At 36.6% G+C, this 20,783-nt stretch overlaps 1 protein-coding gene and 1 pseudogene across 4 annotated transcripts in view; both read right to left on the reverse strand.

Moving 5' to 3' along the window:
- Positions 1-14,954, reverse strand: part of LOC306869084 (BAR/IMD domain-containing adapter protein 2-like) — a 97,154-nt gene extending 82,200 nt beyond the window's left edge. The window contains exon 1 of one of the 3 annotated variants that reach the window (XM_079415680.1): positions 14,767-14,954. In XM_079415680.1, the coding sequence (XP_079271806.1) occupies positions 14,767-14,838 (72 nt within the window). In that variant the 5' untranslated portion in view covers positions 14,839-14,954. The remainder of the gene's footprint in view (positions 1-14,766) is intronic. The other 2 variants (XM_079415679.1, XM_079415681.1) reach the window with 2 other exon arrangements.
- Positions 14,955-16,415: 1,461 nt separating this feature from the next.
- LOC306868263 (charged multivesicular body protein 6-like) lies at positions 16,416-20,213 on the reverse strand (annotated as a pseudogene). Its single transcript has 5 exons — positions 20,145-20,213; positions 18,527-18,636; positions 18,243-18,337; positions 17,354-17,440; positions 16,416-16,472 (listed from the first exon to the last, which is right to left on the reverse strand). The product of its transcript is annotated as a charged multivesicular body protein 6-like (transcript).
- Positions 20,214-20,783: the final 570 nt, after the last annotated feature.

The raw sequence follows: 20,783 nt of genomic DNA on the forward strand, positions 1-20,783 counted from the left end.
GTTGACTTTAATGTTGACATTAGCACCGACAAGCCAGAAATAAAAGAAATAAAGTGTTAGCAATAAAAGGCTAAGGGAAAATGTTACCTAAACACTCCAAGAAGCGTTTCAGAGGAAACAGGGCCGGGAAGAATGACAAGACATTATTGCAGATGTGAATTATCTTCTTCTTGGGGCCCGGATCATGCAGTCTAGGTGTATTTTATGGTTATGACCACCTAATCATGCATTATCCCTTACATAAATCTACTTAGTTTGAAGCAAAACCAGTTTTGGTATCAAAAACTTACTGAAAACAGATTGAAGATGAGTTTGAGTTCACTAAGGGGCTGATCACACAGGAAATGTCTTCCATCTGTGCAATTTTAAATTGTATTAGATTGTGCTTTACATGAAATAATTTTTCTAACATCAAAAATAGTTGGTATGCAGCTCTTTAAACACCATCAATGTGTTTCTTTTTTTTTGAGGCTTAATAAATGATTGACACTACAAATGTTCAGAACCCAACAACAGCTGGCCTTGCGCTTGACAACATGCTGGCAGTGCTAATCTAATGCGGCAGAGGCGTGTGCATGGGCCATCGGCAGACGGAGCACATGTTGTATGCAATCAGAGAGGAATGTGTGGAGTATAGCGACTGCATCAGTCGAAGGACTAGCGTACTGTTCCTCCCCCCTCCATCAGACCCCTGTCTTAATCACATCAAGGGGCCAAAAAGAGCAGGATCATCTCTTTCTCTCTCCCTCTGTGTTTCTGGGCAGGCTGCATGCAGGCTTATTTTCAATATGCAACACAAATCTCATCTTAGTTTCGATCCCTAATTCAGGCTCAACAATGATGAATTCTCCTAAACACAAGCCTGCAATGTGGTTCCCAACTGGATTTACTTCACAACCAAGTTTGTACATTGGAAATCAAGCAGCGACCAAACAGACATTCTAAAAAAACAAACATTAACATGAACTGCACAGGCCCAACATGTTAATCACCATTATTAATCATCAAGAAGATCACTTAACAAGTGCAGATTTTTTTTTTACATTGGTTGTTGTATGTGGCTCAGCAGTTTGGAAATTAAATGTCCGGTGAGTTGCGCAAAATGGTTAATGCTCTATTAAGTTTTAAAATAATACCTATACATAACCAATACTGCTAACAAAATCAAACATGAGAAAAATGCATTTGTATACTCATGCACTGAGAAGAGATCCAGGCAGATGAAGTCTTTCCGAAAATGATATTTTATTAAAATCATTTATCATATGTACAAGAAATAATGATTACAGACGATTAAATGTAAAATAGGAAAATTAAAAAGAAAATATTAAAATTGGATACAATATCTGAACTGAATATATTCTGCTAAAAATCTAAGAGAACAGGCTAAAAATCGGAGTATAATAATCTTCAAGAGCAAAAGAGATGAAGATCTTCAGAGCATGCAAAGAGAGAAGAGTGAAGAAGACAATTTGGGGACCAATATATATACTAGAGACTTACATCCTCTTAAAGCATCATGGAATGTTTTTGTGTCTAATCGACAAATGTCAAAATGTTTTTATCTGTTGTGTCATTTTTACATGTTGTGAAATATTTCCCCTGCCTAAGGTGAATTTTCACGTTGACATGACCTATGAAATGCAGTAGGTAGAAGTAAAATAAAAAGAGAGACAATATTTTTTGCAGAGAATACGTTTCTGAACATCACTTAATCATAACAAATTTTACTTTTTATGTCAAATGAAGGAAATATACTACAATGGAATATGAGTAAAACTGGAATTAACTAGAATTATAAATATAAATGCATAATACTTGAGTATATGAGTAACAATGCAGTAATATGAATATAATGTAATAAAACCATAAAAGAATAACTCATAATGAAACATAACCATATTGGAAATTCTGATACACCACTGACTCAAACAACCATGTCATTTTAGCTTGCTTTTGCAAGATTTTGAGCTCTTTTGTCAAACCGGAAAACTCAGCACTGCAAGTGCAATGCTGTACCAGGTGAGCTACCGAGCAAGTTTACTGCATCACAAAAGCCATACATATGGGATCTATGTTGTCCATATGATATAGGCGGTTTGGGAGGGGCATTCCTAAGGGCCACAGCCTAAAAGGTACACAGCATTGATGCCACACTTGCTTGCTAGCAATTTGTAGGTGGTGCTAAGGAGAAGGATGAATGCTTAAGAGCATTTGATTGACTAAAATGTGTGTATATATGGCTTTCATGTTAGACACTAGCATACAGATAGCCTCAAAGTTCAGTTGCAAAACACTTTGCTAACTCAAGCTAACACTAAATATGATAATTTTGTAAATGCATAAACAACAACAGAAGTGTGATTTATGGGTGTAACAAATGGAACAAACACTGGGCCAAATACTCATTAGCCAAGCAAAAAGAAATTGTGACAAAACACTGCATCAGAACAGACCTGTGACCCATTTTGGGTCATGACCCAACAGTTGAGGCAACTGTGATAATACAAGCGTTGCAAGTTTATCTGCAAGTTATCCTTTAAAAAGACCCAATGGACATCTATTTGACATAGGCTGATGTGCATTTTTTAACTAGGCTATTTAATGAGTGAAGACGACACCAAATGAGTGCAAGCGAAGCACTAATCACTCATCATCACTAGTTAAAGAACAACCACAGAAAGTCTATGCAAGCTTCTCTCGGTGTCTTGTGCTCAAACCAGGCTTAAACTTTCTTATGAAACACTATCATGCTAAACCCTTGAGTGAATGAAGGATCCTTAAAGATCCTCCCATTAGGTTTAGGAATTCCCAGAATGCACTTCACGAGAAGCACCACTGGTCTGACCACACTACAGAGCTGCTGGAGTCAAGCCAAGGCCAGTGTTTAGACACACATGAGACAAGAAGAAACTTTAATTCAGCATTATATTCAATGTATAACAAACATCTGACTATCTGAGCAATTGGAATAGATGCAAGACATTTTTTTTCACAACAGATTAAAAGTGACTGCATCAAACCACAGTGGCCTTCCTTTTACCATGAGTAAGAGCTGTTAGGCACGATGCAGAACATGTGATAAAGACACTATAAAAGACAAGCTTCACGATTTAAACAATTTGCACAGAATGATGATTCTGCTTTTTTGATGCTTTTTTTTGTGAGTGACTGTACATTAAAACGGCTCCTTTTCAAATACTACCACATCTCAAGTTATGCATTTTGTTTGAGCTCATTTTGTGTTATATAATACAATATATAGCATTTGTTACTGTTTTGAATACACTTAATTTTTTTTGTTTTAATTTATTGTATGTATTTTATTTTAATTTCAAGTAATGTTTGTACTTCAACTTAAAGTTAATTTTATATCAGTTAGTTGCCAAGGTAACATTTCTAATTTTCATTTAAGATTTGAAGTTTAATTTTTCTATTTATATTTTATTTAGAAAATATTAATATTAGATAAAAAAAAAAAAAAAAAAAAAAAAAAAAAAAAAAAACTTAAATAAGAAAACTTACTGAAAATGTGTGGAAATGGCATTTGCTGTTTAAAAAAAAAAAAAGAAAAAGACAAAAAAAGGTTGGCTTTTTTATTAAGAAAGGGGGGGACAAAGGAAACAAAAGAAAACAAATGAGTGTGAGATGCATAAATTTACACTTTCAGATACTGTTAATAATCAAATTAAGTTAGTGTGTGTAAAATGTGTTTTCAGTTTATTTTCTAAAAGTTCAAAGTTCCCAAAGTGTCCATAACACCCAAACGCTTAATAAGAAAAATTCAAAACTGAAAGCTGTTTAAGGATGAAAAGAACATAGAAGCTTGACTAATACTGAATGTGTGGTTATCACAATAAACACTGAACGATTAATTCCTGTCTTCTAATTTGACTGGTGCTTCAATAGTGATGATGTTTAGCCCAATACCGATTTACACTTAGTCTACTGAGACTTTTCCTTGTTTGTTGGTGGCATTTCAGACCGTGAGTGGTTCTGAGTTTAGGTCGAGGCGAATGTTTTCTCTTGCTCAGTGGTCACAGCACTAATGCTTGTGTACCTAAATTATAACCCCTTCAAACAGGTTCATCCAATCATTAGAGTCGGAGTGAGACAAAGAACAAATCCTGCATGACTAATACAGTGAATGTAACATTATGTAAGAAGAGAGAAAGAAAGCCTGTTATGACAGACTACAACAAACAGCTTGGGCGATCGATACTGTGCCATTGGCTGAGATAACGGTGTATCTAGATTCAGTTAGCCCAATTAAATGAAGCAGGACTGAAAGAGACAGAGGCATCTGAGCTGGACAGATGTGTCTATGCTTCAGAACGTAGGTGATGCTGTTAGACAGCGCTTTCAACACACAACCTCCTGACCCGGTGACAACACTTCATATTCCTGCAGCTCACTGACGGTTTCCATGGAAACATCTGTGAGTGTGTCTTCCTCTGCAGATTACACGCTGATTGATTTATTTTTGAGAACTTAATTAGGAGCGGACTCGGTGTCCCCTGATCATTAAACTACTCCATTCAATAAGCAGCATACTTTCAGCAAAACAGTCTGGAGACTCTACCACATAAACTCCTTTTATGTTCTATGGGAGGAAAACAATCCCATTAAACATCAGATTGGAAACATGAGCGGTTACAGAAATTGATGATTATTATTTATTTATTTTGACAATGATGCATGAGTTTTTTAGTACTGGATGACAAATGCATGATATAGTCACATATTTTGTATCTGTTTGAATAAGATTGGAAAAAAAATAAAAATACAACTTTTTATTATTATTTGTTTTTTTTTTGCTGTTCAGGCTTTTAACTCATCTGGATAATATCTGGATATTCAAAAAATCTGATTTTTGTCTCAAGGTCTTGGTAGAAGTATATAAATGTAAATTGCTATTTACAAATATTAATTACTCTACTTGTTAATTCAAGGGGAAACATCAAACATGCCTTGACTGTTACTTTTCTTTAAACATTACGAATCCTAATTCTTCTGATTAGGAGGGGGGGAAACGTCCTTCTAAACCATTTAATTACATTTTTGTGGAGTGTGAAACTTATTACCACCATTTTCTAATACTGTTCTTCAGTAAGGACAAATTAGATTGACCAAAAGTGACCAAAACATTCCTGATTTTATAAAGTATTTCAATTTCAAATAAATGCTGTTCTTTTGGACCTTCATCTATTTATTTATCTATTAGAATCCTGGAGAAAAATGGAAACTAATTTCACAAAAACATTAAGCAGCACAACCATTTTCAACATTGATAATAATCAGAAATATTTCTTTAGCAGAAAATTGTCATATTAGAGTGATTTCTGAAATATCATGGACTGAAGTCTAGAGTAATGATGCTGAAAATTTAGCATTACATCACAGGAATAAAACATTTAAAAACATATTTCAATAGAAAACAGCTATTTTAAATTGGAATAATATTTCACAGTATTCCTGTTTTTACTGTGTATTGTCAATTAAACAAATGCATAAGAGCTTAAAAAAAATAAAAATTTAACGGACCCTAAACATTTGAATGGCAATGCACATCGAGGTCAACTTTAACCTCGGGAACTCAAGGGGGACTTTCTTGTGAACAACATATGATATATAGTCAAAATGAGAACATGGAGGTATAATTGCGTTTACACACTTCACACTATAAGCGACCAACAGTGTCCTCTTCCCCCGCAACCTTCAGAAACATGAAGACAACCTCCACTTTCAGCTGCACAAAACGAGAGTAGATTGTTCACAAGAGAGTCCTCCTTGAGTTCCCGAGGTTAAAGTTGACCTCTTCAGAGAGATCTAATACAGTTTGCCCCATTTGTCACAGCAGGACTGACCCCTGTGACCCAGAAATAATGAAAACGTGTTCCTAAAGGAAAAGAGTCATTTGAGGGCCATTCGCTCCATTACGGTCAAGCAATAAAAAGGTTAGAAATAAATGTAGCATTACTCCGTGCTAATCCCATTTTGTATGCCTACGTGCATCTAACCATCTGCTGGTAAATTAGTGCTGGAATCAAAAGCAGAGGAGGTTCCTTTCGGCCAACTCTGTGACCTCCCGTCCGCACCTTACAGGCCCACATCTCCACACAGCAATTACAGACCATTTCCACAAGGATCGGGAAGCTCTCTTTCTCTCACCCACGCTCCTCCTCTCAAATCTTGCTCCCACATTCATCTGTTCTTTCAAAGGCCAGTCTTGAGATCTCATTCTCTTCTCAATTTTGATACATACTATAGACACTAAGCCATTCTGACCTTTCCAAAAATCATTTTATAGAACTTTCTACATGTTTGGGACTTTCTTCAACTATGGGAACTTTTATGACCTGGGGGTTGATTTTATTTAATCTATCAGGGTTCTTTTTTTCTTTTTGCCTTGTCTCAATCACTTAATTTTCATACTTTAGAAATGTACAGTATGTGCAGTGTACAGTACAGTATTATTTAAAAGCTTAGGGTCAGAAATATATATATGTATATATATGTTCTTTGCTTTGAAAGTCTCTTAGAAGGGCTGCATTTATTTGATCAACAAATTCAGTAAAACCAGTAATACATTGCAGTTTAAAAAAAGTGTTTTTGATATGAATAATTTAATCCTGTGATGAATTTTGCAAAATTTTCAGCATCATTGGCTTCAGTCTTCAGTGTTGCATGATCCTTCAATAAACTTTTTTTTTAATTATTATAAATGTAGAAATCAGTTGTGCTGCTTAATATTTTAGTGTCAACTGTGATACATTTTTCCCACAATTCTTTGATTAACAGAAAGCTCAAAAGAACAGAATGTATTTTAAATCTTTTATTTATTTTATTTTTTTTTAAACTATGGTACATATTAGTGTCACTTTTGGTCAATTTAATGCATCCTTCATTTAAAGTATTAATTTTAACAAATATCTCAGACTTTTAAAATGGTAGTGCATGTTATAATTTACATCTTTTATTATACAGATCCTGGATTTCAATACGACAATTTCATTGTTTATTAAATGACATTCGTTCAGGTGGGAAATTAGCAAAAATGACAGAATTCATCTGTGCTGGAGATATAAACCCTGTTAGACATTATTAGCAGAATTAAGTAAACTATAGTTTGGAAAGGGCTTGTTAAAGAATGTAATTTTAAAAAGTCCAAAGGGCCAAAAGTTACAGAAACACTCAATTAATGAATATGCTAAACCAAGCTATCCCACGTTCCATATGCATGAAGCATTCGCCTTAGCTAACCTCATCAGGGTTAATGTGTTGACTCATTATGCAATAAATCCAAAGTGTGTTGTTGCTAATGGTAAAAAAGGTGTGCATTTCGTGAATGCTCTGCAACATTACTTGTGAGCTCTGAGTATTAGAGATAGAGAGCTCTTTGAAGAGAGAGCTCTGACAATAAGATGTGGCAACGGCTCAGAGCCATCCACCCCCGGACCGAGAGGAGAGTGGGTGTGCGGAGTGAATCCATCTCTTATAAAACCCATTCCCTTTCAAATGACTATCGGGAAACCTATGATAATTGCAATCTCTTGAGGCCTAGGGACTTCTGACACAGCGACAAAAGCTATATCTTTGTCGAAATCACAAAGGCGATCAGTGAAAGTTGTTTTACCCTTATTAAATACATTACGAGGGATTGTAAGGTCGAGAGATCCATTAACTTGTTAGAGAAGTAACTGCAAACGTATCGATTGTTTGGGCTATGGGAATTTCATAGGACCTGAGTGTATACTTGTATTCTTTAAAAGCCTCGCAGGTAGTAAACCGCTGCCATATTTTACACTACAAAAGCACATCTCGTTTACTTAATTACAAGGGAATTTTGTCTTTCTTAGAGGTTTATATTTGGTTACAGTACTGTAAAGAGGGGAATTGTAATGTCATGACACAAATAAAATGTAAAAAAATGTTTCATTATTTACTCACCTGCATGCTGTTCCAAACTCGTAAGCTGTTTTTTGTCCATGGAACATAAAAGATCCTCTTCACTAATATCCTCTGACTCTCATTCGGGCTCACATTGATAAGCTATATTGACGACGCCATTATTTACAATACAATCGGAGCACATGCTGCTGAGCTGAGGGGCGGGACTTTCAGACGCGCAGTAGAGGCGGTTTAGCCAATCACAACACACTGGACCAGCTAACCAATCAGAGCCCATCACGTATTTCTGAGGGAGGGGCTTCATAAAACCAGGAAATAATCAGGGCGTTTATCAGAGAAGGGACAGAGGGGTGTATTATGTATAAAGGTAAATTATGTGAAAAATAATGTGTTCAAAAACGAAGCATGAACATGTTTGACAGCACCCCATAAGCACAATCAAGCCTAGAGAAAATCAGTCAACCACCCCTTTATAAATGATCTTATTCCATATAACAGTGTGTAATGACCAACTGTCAAGCTCCACAAATGACAAGAAAGTACCATAATACAGCCAAAATGATTCAACCATATTCAATATATTGTAAAAATAGCTTTGAGGGTACATAATGAGAAATGGTGAAAATTATGGAAACTTAGACCTATAACACCAATGATTTCTAGTCAAAAAGTATCATAAATAATGTACCGTTCCTCAAAAAAATATTTTGAAAACTTCAGAAGAGCTAATAGCTAATGGACTACTTTTATGATACATTTTTGCCTTTTGAGCTATGAAGCAGTTTGAACATGCTGCCTAACATCTCTCGTTTTGTGTTCTGAAGACAGAAGAATGTCAAATTGGTTTAAAATTATATGAGGGGGAGTAAATGATGATAGACTTTTCATTTTAGGTGAACTATCCCTTTGGCTTGTCTATTAGCACATTAGCCCCATAACAAGAACTTTGCTTGTTATTGATGAATATAACCAAATACATGTCCTCAATGTCTGTTTCTATCTGCAATCTGTGTATCTCACAGAGTGACATGACAAAAACATTTTGTTGCATGTTGTTGCTAAGAAACCACCTGTCCAGATTTTCTACATGAAAAATGTCCTCTCACTTCTTTGAAACGGAATAAAAAGAAAAAAAGAAAAGTGAGAATAAGAAGAAATTATAGTTTGCTCCTGGTGATCTCTGATGAAATGAGTCCCTGAACAAGTGAAATTTCACGCCTGTTGGGTATGATAATGCTTTCATCACACAGATTTATGAGAAGGTAATATGCATATTGTAACCGAAACCTTTGCTTGTTATTTCCATTCTCCAATATTAGTCATGGCATGTAGGGAAAAAAACGGACACACCTATAAGTTTCCCCTGGGATTGTGTGAACATGGTAACCATGTTTACTTCATTCTAAGTTGACTATTTGGGAGAGGTGTTACAGACACTCCTACGGCATTGTTTCACCTGTAGACGAGATGAAACATGTCCTGCTGCATCACATGTCTCTCACTACACCCTGATCACCACTGCTGGAGGAGATTCCAATCAATTACTATGCATAAGTAATAGTAAACTTTACCCTACAGCAATTTGTGAACAAAAATTCTTTGTCAAGAAATCGTAATATCACCAAGAGTGGCTATGTTCCAGAATACTCCAAAAGACAATTTATAACTATAAGTATGTGCTGAATTTCTGAATGTTGCCACAAGGGGCACTATAGTAACATATATAAATAGACAGACAGACAGACAGACATGCAGACAGATAGACAGTTTCAGCAGCAACATCATTAACGTTGCTGCACTTGCGTGCTTTTATGGCCCAACTTTAACTTCCGGTAGAAAGAGTAAATTACATTCTCTGACAGAAGGAGGCGCTTCTCGAGAGGCAGATATAGAGGTTTCCCCAGTGACAGCTGTACACAAAACAGAGCTGAGCTCACAAACTGTTTTATCAGGCATTACATGCAAGATTAAATAAAAATGACATCAAAACTTTTCTGAAGACAGTCGGTTTCCTTCAGAGATACAGTGATATAAAAACACCCGCACCGCATGTTGATTTTGAAATGTGCAGTGCTCATGTTTATTTATGGGACGTCACAAATAAATCAATGGATGGGTTGCATCACACAGCAAAACAACATGAGCCCAACTTCAGTGTACTCATCAACTTAACTTTAACTGCGTTTGGTGGTGGTTGAGGAGAGACCCCCACATGATTGTAAAGTGCTTTGGGTGTACGGCAATACACAATAAATGCGCTATATAAATGCATCATCATCATCATTTGTACTCGACCCCATATTAATAGCCACTAACCAGACAATCACAGACCGGAAGTTAACTTTGGGCCAGGTGTGTGCAACCGATGAACAGTCTATAGAACAACAGAATAATAGAATGATAGATATAGAATTACCATTTGGGATTTCTGACATCATGTTGGTATGTCTTTAGAGGGTGGAGTTTTGGAAAGAGGGTGTGTGGTTAAAGTTTGCAAAATGGCACTTCCAGCACCTAAAACAGCACAGCTACAGCAATGTCTGTGATCCCGCTAGCAACCAATATAGACATGAATATTTTGCACAAGTACACTGTATTCAAACTGTACTCTGTATTCGGGGAAGTCGTGGCCTAATGGTTAGAGAGCTAGACTTGTAATCCAAAGGTTGCGGGTTCGAGTCTCCGGCCGGCAGGAATTGTAGGTGGGGGGAGTGAATGTCCAGCGCTCTCTCCACCCTCAATACTATGACTGAGGTGCCCTTGAGCAAGGCACCGAACCCCCAACTGCTCCCCGGGCGCTGCAGCATAAAATGGCTGCCCACTGCTCCGGGTGTGTGTTCATGGTGTGTGTGTGTTCACTGCTGTGTGTGTGCACGTTGGATGGGTTAAATGCAGAGCACGAATTCCGAGTATGGGTTACCATACTTGGCTGAATGTCACTTCACTTCACTTCAACAGACACTTTAATTCAAGAGGTTTTAGTAAGTGTAAGATTCATGTTTTGCCTGGGAATCAAAGCCACAACTTTGTGTTACATATTTAAAGCTAACTCCCGAGCACTGAGGATCGTTACCACCAAAGCGACACAAGAACACACGCAAGTCCAACGAAACCACATGCTAATTATCACACAGCAAGAGTCTGGCCTCACACTGCACCTAAGTGGCTTGACCTCAGCTCTCCCACACACGCAGGTGAGCGGACAGCAGTTATGTCACCCTCCAGCTGGCAAAGGTCCCGTCAGGCCTGCTGCCGGTGCTCGCCTGGAGGCTGATGGGATTAGAGAGATTCGGCTGAGCCCGGTGCTGTCTGGATGACTGGACGCTGAGAGTCTGACAACAGGAGGCTGAGTGATTGAGGGCCGGCTGTGACTCACAGGTGAGGCTTGTTTTAAAACCATGGCAACTCCACAGCCATCGCTCGCAGGTAGGGAGTGTTTTGTGTGCACAGTTGAGTAACAACCGATCACACACGCACACACGCACGCCCTGGTACACCCATGCGTTGAGTCACAGAGCATGTTCTGGCTTTCCTGTGACACTTCAGCAGATGTTTAACATCCCACCACTGATGTTTACCCTTCTTATCTTTTCTCGCTCTTTCTCGCTCACACAGAACACTCATCAATACTGCTCTCCTTTTGAACTCAGTCAATGTTCTTTAGCTGGTTGATTTAACAAGCTATCTGAATAGCGGGTGGATTTGGAAGAATGATCCAGCCCTCGAAGAATTGGCACACAACGATTCTGTGTTAAATGACCGGCAGATCACCAATAGACAGCTAGTGGACTAATTCGAACCCCTCCCATGAGGTCTAACCCACTTTGGGTTTATGGAATGTAAATCTACAAACTGATTTAAATATCTGCCAGAACGGTTGAAAATAAAATGCGAATCGCGCTGTATGCTAGTCCTTGTAGTCAGTTTTCCAATGCTTTAAGAGTAACACCCCAGATACGGGAGACATCCGCTTGCCCTTGATCAACCAGAATAGTTTCTTTGTCCTCGTTTTAGGTGTTGGACTTCAGGTGGCCTATTTAACGGACTTAAGTATCTGATGAGAGCCGAAATCCTATGGTGTGGTAAGTACCAACTTTTTTTTTTTAAAGTTACAGACCAAAAACTGCAGCAGGAACCCGTTGGGAATCTATTGAAGCATTGACGAGACACACATTGACTGAACCTGTTGCAACACACACCAGCAAGTCCCCTCCTCCCTGAACCACCTATGCTGGAATGCCCGACGGAGCACATGCCAATAAACATAGCAACCAATACAGGTTTATGGGAAACAAGCCTCAAAATATACTGGCGATTTTATATTTATATATACAGGTCCTTTTCAAAAATTAGCATATTGTGATAAAGTTCATTATTTTCTGTAATGTACTGATAAACATTAGACTTTCATATATTTTAGATTCATTACAACACAACTGAAGTAGTTCAAGCCTTTTATTATTTTAATATTGATGATTTTGGCATACAGCTCATGAAAACCCAAAATTCCTATCTCAAAAAATTTGCATATTTCATCAATAAAAGAAAAGTGTTTTTAATACAAAAAAAGTCAACCTTCAAATAATTATGTTCAGTTATGCACTCAATACTTGGTCGGGAATCCTTTTGCAGAAATGACTGCTTCAATGCGGCGTGGCATGGAGGCAATCAGCCTGTGGCACTGCTGAGGTGTTATGGAGGCCCAGGATGCTTCGATAGCGGCCTTAAGCTCATCCAGAGTGTTGGGTCTTGCGTCTCTCAACTTTCTCTTCACAATATCCCACAGATTCTCTATGGGGTTCAGGTCAGGAGAGTTGGCAGGCCAATTGAGCACAGTAATACCATGGTCAGTAAACCATTTACCAGTGGTTTTGGCACTGTGAGCAGGTGCCAGGTCGTGCTGAAAAATGAAATCTTCATCTCCATAAAGCTTTTCAGCAGATGGAAGCATGAAGTGCTCCAAAATCTCCTGATAGCTAGCTGCATTGACCCTGCCCTTGATAAAACACAGTGGACCAACACCAGCATCACTGACTGTGGGTACTTGACACTGGACTTCAGGCATTTTGGCATTTCCCTCTCCCCAGTCTTCCTCCAGACTCTGGCACCTTGATTTCCGAATGACATGCAAAATTAGCTTTCATCCGAAAAAAGTACTTTGGACCACTGAGCAACAGTCCAGTGCTGCTTCTCTGTAGCCCAGGTCAGGCGCTTCTGCCGCTGTTTCTGGTTCAAAAGTGGCTTGACCTGGGGAATGCGGCACCTGTAGCCCATTTCCTGCACACGCCTGTACACGGTGGCTCTGGATGTTTCTACTCCAAACTCAGTCCACTGCTTCCGCAGGTCCCCCAAGGTCTGGAATCGGTCCTTCTCCACAATCTTCCTCAGGGTCCGGTCACCTCTTCTCGTTGTGCTGCGTTTTCTGCCACACTTTTTCCTTCCCACAGACTTCCCACTGAGGTGCCTTGATACAGCACTCTGGGAACAGCCTATTCGTTCAGAAATTTCTTTCTGTGTCTTACCCTCTTGCTTGAGGGTGTCAATGATGGCCTTCTGGACAGCAGTCAGGTCGGCAGTCTTACCCATGATTGCGGTTTTGAGTAATGAACCAGGCTGGGAGTTTTTAAAAGCCTCAGGAATCTTTTGCAGGTGTTTAGAGTTAATTAGTTGATTCAGATGATTAGGTTAATAGCTCGTTTAGAGAACCTTTTCATGATATGCTAATTTTTTGAGATAGGAATTTTGGGTTTTCATGAGCTGTATGCCAAAATCATCAATATTAAAACAATAAAAGGCTTGAACTACTTCAGTTGTGTTGTAATGAATCTAAAATATATGAAAGTCTAATGTTTATCAGTACATTACAGAAAATAATGAACTTTATCACAATATGCTAATTTTTTGAAAAGGACCTGTATGTATGTATGTATGTATGTATGTATGTATATATATATATATATATATATATATATATATATATATGCATGCATTTACTTGTATTTTATATATAAATAATATTTATGTATTACATAAAATGTGTATTTACTTTCTTAGACAAAATGCAGAATTAAAACAATTACAAAATCTGCATATCGGTTACCAGACATTGACACACAATCAATATCATATCAGTCATGAAAAGTAACATTGGCAATCTCTTAGATAAGGGAAGTGCATTACAGGTAGTGCACTGTTTTGTGCAAACTAATTAGCGCACTAAAATAATATTTTAAGCTAGACATACCTGCAAACAGCCATAGGTATATACATTTGTGACCACTTAGTTAACAAACTTGCCTTAAATATAACTGCATTGCAAATTAAATTGCAAATACTCAAAAATAATTCAAATTAAATGTTTTTGTTTCCGTTAAATTATTTAGTTTTTCTTGGTAAAAAGGAGAAATAAAACTAACTGAAACCAACTAAATCTGTTATGCTATATGAGTCGTTAAAAGTAATAATGTAGATAGATAGTATGTGTGGGTGTGTGTGTGCGCGAGCGAGAGAGAGAGAAGAGAGAGACTGGGAAGGGTTATGTTCTTACTGTGTCAGACAAGTAAAAAGAAACCAATGCAAATCACTTCTGTTCTCATGGTGCAATTCATTTAAATGACATGAGCAACAAGAACAACAAACTTTATCTTCCATCAAGTTCATTAACGATGATAAATATAAACGTAAAGCCACGTTTATATTTATCTAAAAAGATGATTAAGAGAATCATCTTATGCAATACGGTAAACCACGACGATAACTCATATCTAAAAAGCATGCACTTTCGTTGCACAAGTCTTATTAGATCACCATCTGTGATCGGCAAGTTGTTCCATCAGTTGGATCAATGCATTTTACCTTATAGACATTTTCCGTGATGCGGTGGACCTCGTCGGTGCGAGACATTGTGAAGTCTTCAGTTAAAACCATAAACGGTGTTTTGCTGAACGTGATGTGTTATCCGAACAGTGTGTCTGTGTGATGAGGGTCAGCTGCGGATCCGCGCTCCGATCTACAGGAGTCTGATCTCTGCTCAACAGTACCGAGCGGAGGCAATGGAATGGAGGAGGGGCTTAGAAGAGTAGCCCCGCCCCGTGTTCTAACTCGCGCCCTGGAGGCGTGGCTACGCTTCACCTGTGCCCGCCTCCTCCCGGATGTAAATTTTCTACCCACTTATCACAACTTAAAATTTGTCCTTACACTTTCAGTGAGTGGACTGTCACTGTTGATCAATGTAATGCATTCTTGCTGAATAAAAGTATTAATTTCAATATATATATATATATATATATATATATATATATATACACATACAAGAAAAAAGCGTCTGCTAAATGACTAAATATAACACACACAAATCCATTCAAGGTTTTTCATGGCTGTGAGAGCCAGAGAAAAACCTTTATAATTACAGTATTAAAGATAAATGTAGATACATATATGGATATAAATGCATCCATACATGAACAGAATGTTTACATTAATCACAAACTGAGCCATCGGAAGAGGATTGGCAGCTGTGCATGTGTCAGCACAGATTCATTTCCTCTCAATTACTGATATTTAGAGCCCCCTGCTGGTCATAACATGCTAACACACATCTGTAAGAGCCACGACTACGAAATAAACGCACACAACAGTCAAATGCACAGATTATAACTCAAACTCTTTTAGGGTTTGCATACATGAACAGGCTTAAAAAAGCACATTGTTTAAAACACATCTGTAAAAGTGCTATAAACTTTTTTGGGGAGTAATTGTTACTCACAATAAGATTAATTCAAAATGAACGAATATCATGACTTATCTAGCTAGTCTGGCAGAAGTTAGCAAAACAGCTAACACTGCTTATAAAACAATGCTACAGGCTAATTTATAGCTGTGATACATAGCAATGAAAAAGATACAAGGAAAAAGTGTTGAAGTAAGGTTCACTTTTTGCATTTGCTAATGAAAAAAACAACTAGTTCCACGTTTACTAGTTCCACATAACAGAGCTCACAGTTCATAGCTTTATTTGAACAAAACCAAATATGAATTGTTTCTGAACTGTCATGTATGCTTCAAGCAAACTTACCTAAACTAACAAAGGTCGATTTTAGTAGAAAAATCTGTAACAACAGCATTTATATCTACATGGTTTGCCCAACCTTTATTGTTCATGACATTTCAAGTCGATCGTAATTACTTTTAAAAAGAAAATGTTTTAAATATAATTTTAAATATTTAAAAATATATATAATTGCAATAATATATTATAGCCAATTACAAATAAATTAGACTAACAAGAAATTTCCATTACTTTTTGTTGACATTTCATTGTTTTCTGCAAGTCTGAAAATAAAAAATTATAAAATACCCTGATATTTCCAAGTTTTCCATGACTATGGGAACACTGATTCTGATGCGTGCCTATTAAATATCCTTAGAAAGCCTTCTTTTCTGCCACTTGCATTCCCCTTGTTCTTCCTTTCATTCAAAACAAAGTGATGAGCCAGGTTGCAGGATCAAACACTACGCTGCCAGCATCTCTCGCTCCAGCTTGATTTGTGCTTCTTTTCTTTCTGCAAAGACACAGAGCACAAAGCGAGTGGCAGAAAGCAATCAAAAACCAAATAAGAGAGCCACGTCATTCTTTCACACAGTGCTGTGTTTGACAGTAAACCAACACCTGTCTCCCCCATAGGCACAGATGGAAATGGATCTGTGGGTAATTCTGGAAGAAAAAAGATCAATCTGAGGCAAAAAAAATTTTAATTACTTCAGCCAAATTCAATAAATAACGTTTTATATATTCATAACATTGTTGACCCTTCGCTGACCTCCACCCCGTTTACTACAGCTCACTGAGACAATCCCAACAGAACATCCCACAGAAATGAATCAGTCAACAGATTTCAGTAAAACGTGCTCATATAAAGCAGTTAAAATGGAAAAGGTGTTATTCTTATATGGGCTGGACTTGTTTATAATGTTCCTGCAACACATGATACTGTGAATATTGGTGTTCTTACTCATGTATATTTGGGTATCAAATGCATGGATCTTCCAAAGACTTATATTAAAAAAGCAGCAAAATCTTGATAATATAATGGACAGAAACAGGTATTAAAGTAGTTACAATTTAAAGGTGGGACTTAGAGAAGGGCAGGGGATTTCGAGGGGTTCTGGAAATTCCAAGCCAAAGACGGGTCTGCTGTAATCTAAGAGTTTTATGTTTAAGCCTTTAATCCTACAACAATGTCCAACAGTTCCCAAAACATGCTGCTACTAACTAAACCGCCCACCGCACAACACCAAACAGACCAATGAATCATCTTGGCTCCTAATAACAGCATTTAACACCACCGATAATTGATTACTAAACTGTTGCAGGTGCATACACTTGTTACAATACAGCAAATCTGTGATTTGAACTATAGTTTCGGTCTATATATAGATTTACCTCGTGCATTTGCTTGAGACAGTCATTCCCAGCTTTTAAACCCTCAATGACCTTTATTTCAATCTGAGCAAATTCAATATTTTTAACCTGAATGAGACAATCAAAATACAACTTATATTGCTCATGCTTTTTGTAATACCACAATATGATTAAACAAATAAACAAACAGTCAGTTTCTTTAGAGTCACATGATACTTCATATTTTTATTTTTCTAATATGATGATTTGGTGCTCATTTATTAATAAGGGTCCTTATTATTAATAATGTTGTTTTTGCTGCTAAATATTTTTGTGGAAATGTTGATAATTTTTTTTTCAGATTCATCAGATTCTTTAATGAATAAAAAGTACAAAAGAACAGCATTTATTTGAAGTAAAAATCTTTTTAGTAACATTATAAATGTGTTTATAGTCACTTTTGAACAATTTAAAGCATGCTTGCTTGATAAAAATTGTATTTATTATAATTTAATTAAATTTTAATTACCCCAAACAATTGAATTAATTTCTTACCCCAAACAATTGAATGGTTGTGCATCACAGGTTCCATAAAAATATTAAGCAGCAAAAATCTTTATCATTACTAATAAGAAATGAGCAACAAATCAGCATATTAGAATGATTTTTCAAGGATCATGTGACATTGAAGACTAGAGTAATGATGCTGAAAATTCAGCTCAGCATCACATAAATTACATTAAAATACTTTTCAAATAGATATAGAAATATTTCTTCACAATATCACTTTTTGAGTGTATGATCAAATACATGCAGTTTAAGAGCATAGGTACTAAAAAAAAAAAAAAAATCGAATTATTGCAAACTATATAGCAGTGTGTATCACATTTAATACCTTTAAATAAAACCAAATAATATCATCTAAACCCACCATGCGCTCCAGGTTGGATGCCGGATGTCTGGATGACAGTCTTGTCCAGCAGCTGATCTCGGTAGCGTTTCTTTTTGAGCAGCAGAAGAGCTCGCCTGTGAAGTGCATGAATCACACGTATTAATGAATCTGTTAAACCGAAATCACTTTTGCCATGTACGATGCAGATGGCACAATAAAGGCACTGTGCAAGGCATTGATGGCTGACTCAGGGTGACGGCTATCATGAATGTTAGCATTGCATAATGAGTGCACTTGTATCGGTGTAATCTGAAATGTCTTACTCCTTCTTGCCATCCTTCAGGAGTTGTTTGGCCAGACGTCGCTCTTTATCCAGCTGTAATGTGATTTTCTTCTGATATTGTTTCAGTTGATCTCTCTGCTGTTTCAGTTGCTGTGATCCAGTGACAGGATGTAATGCAGAAACATGACAGTTCACTTATAGAAACACTTCTTATTCATAGAAGCGTCAGTTCTTGACTAAAATGAACAAACAGCTGTCAAAACATGATATCACAGTTCAGACATGGATCAACTGAAACCTTGTTCCTGTGTTCTGATAAATAAGGCAGCAGACTCTGTGCGACTCGAAGACCCCCATTGTGCAACACAATATTCAAAGACCCCCCCCCCCATATAGACTAAGATATTTATATTGTTTCTTCTGTAATTTTGACTTATTAACAGAAACTGAGTATAGATATATTAAATTAACCACAGCTCATTTTGTAATTCCAGAACTGTTCTTCAATGAAAACAATAGTTATTGAACTGAGGATTTCATCTTGATTTTGTGTTTTTTTTTTATTTCATTTAGACTTAAATTACTATTACTGCAAATAATTGAATGTAAAGTTTTTTATATGAATTGTGTTGTATTTTGTTTCAGCATTTTAATTTAATTTAGAGTTAACTTACTATTACTATAAAGGGTTTTTATATGACATATTTTCATCTTGATTTGGATTTTTTTAGCATTTTAATTTAAAGAATAACATTTATTAGACATGATATGTATACAATTATTGTAAACAATTAATAGAAATACTTTTATTTTCATTATTTTATATTTCATTTAGTTTTTTGCATGATACCTTAATATAATAATAAAATAATACCTTTATTTTATTTCATTTGGATTTTTTTGCATTTTAATATAGAGTTCAATTACTTACATTAGATATGATATTATATATCATATCTAATCATACATTTAATGAATAATTTAATTAATTGAAATACTTTTAGTTTGATTCCTTGTAAATTTGTTGAGGCCCCTTGTTTGAGAACCATTGGTCTATTATATAATAGTTTATATTGTATACTATTATAAAACAATGCAAATTGTATATTAAATATAAATTGTATCATGCTTTTATTGTTCAGGTTTTTATGCTATACAATAGATACTGATATGTTTTATTCTACAGTAGATGTGGTTCTATTCCATTCTACTCAATACTGTTCTGTCACACTTTATCCTAATACATTATGTCTGATATAATTCTGTTTTATTCTATTCAATAAAAGCCATTCTGTTCTATCCTAGAACAGTGTTCTGTTGTATTCTATGATAAACTGCTCTCTATAACATACAGCACACTCCGAGTCTGTTCTCTAACACTTTATGCCCATTGCATGCAATTCTATTCTATTAGCCGCAGATCTATTCAACTCAGTTCTGTTGTATTCTACTGTTCTGTTCTCCACGGCTTTCTATTCTGTGTTGTGTAAAGTAGGACAGCTGATCTAATCCGTTCGTCAGTATGGCTGAACTGATTTCAGACGCTCTCCAGTATGTTGCTCTATATATCTACACGTGTATGTAATGACACAAACCCAACACACACGTGTGTGTGAGAGAGTGTGATGCTCACTGATTGATTGATTGATTCTTCTTACCAATATCGCCCTGTCGTGATCGGTCACTCGACTGGTGACTCGTCCCTGTATGCCAAAAATATTTCCCATTGCGAATAAACCACATTCCCGCCTTACAGCTAATATCACATCTCAAATGAAATACCAGCTGCTCTTTACTTTATAACACATAGAAAAGGTGTGCTCCAACATGTCAACATGCCAATGCTCGCTAAGCGCATTTAGCAACTATGCAGCTGGGCTGTCTGGTGATGCAGCGAGAATACAGTAGGCTAATAATAATAATAGGCTAATAATATCACTATTTACCGCCCCTGACGTTCATTACCTGTTTCCAAATGAACTGACGCCTTCAGTGACCACCAAAACACAGGCAATATGATATAGCATCTGTAAGATGTCTGTTAAACATCTGACAGACGTCTTACATACAATCTAAATCATAAACATCTTAAAGACATCTAATAAACATCTATTTGACAACTGATAGGAAACATCCCATCCATTGCAGATGAGCAAACAATCTATTTGTCTTGCAGACTTCAAATAGACGTCTCTATATAATAGAGAAAAAAGTCTGAATTGTGAGATATAAACTCACAATTTAAAGAAAAAAGTCAGAATTGCAACATGTAAGCTCATAACTGTGAGAGCTGCGAG

Source organism: Barbus barbus (genome assembly GCF_936440315.1).
Source record: "Barbus barbus genome assembly, chromosome: 4".
In the NCBI taxonomy this organism is placed as follows: domain Eukaryota; kingdom Metazoa; phylum Chordata; class Actinopteri; order Cypriniformes; family Cyprinidae; genus Barbus; species Barbus barbus.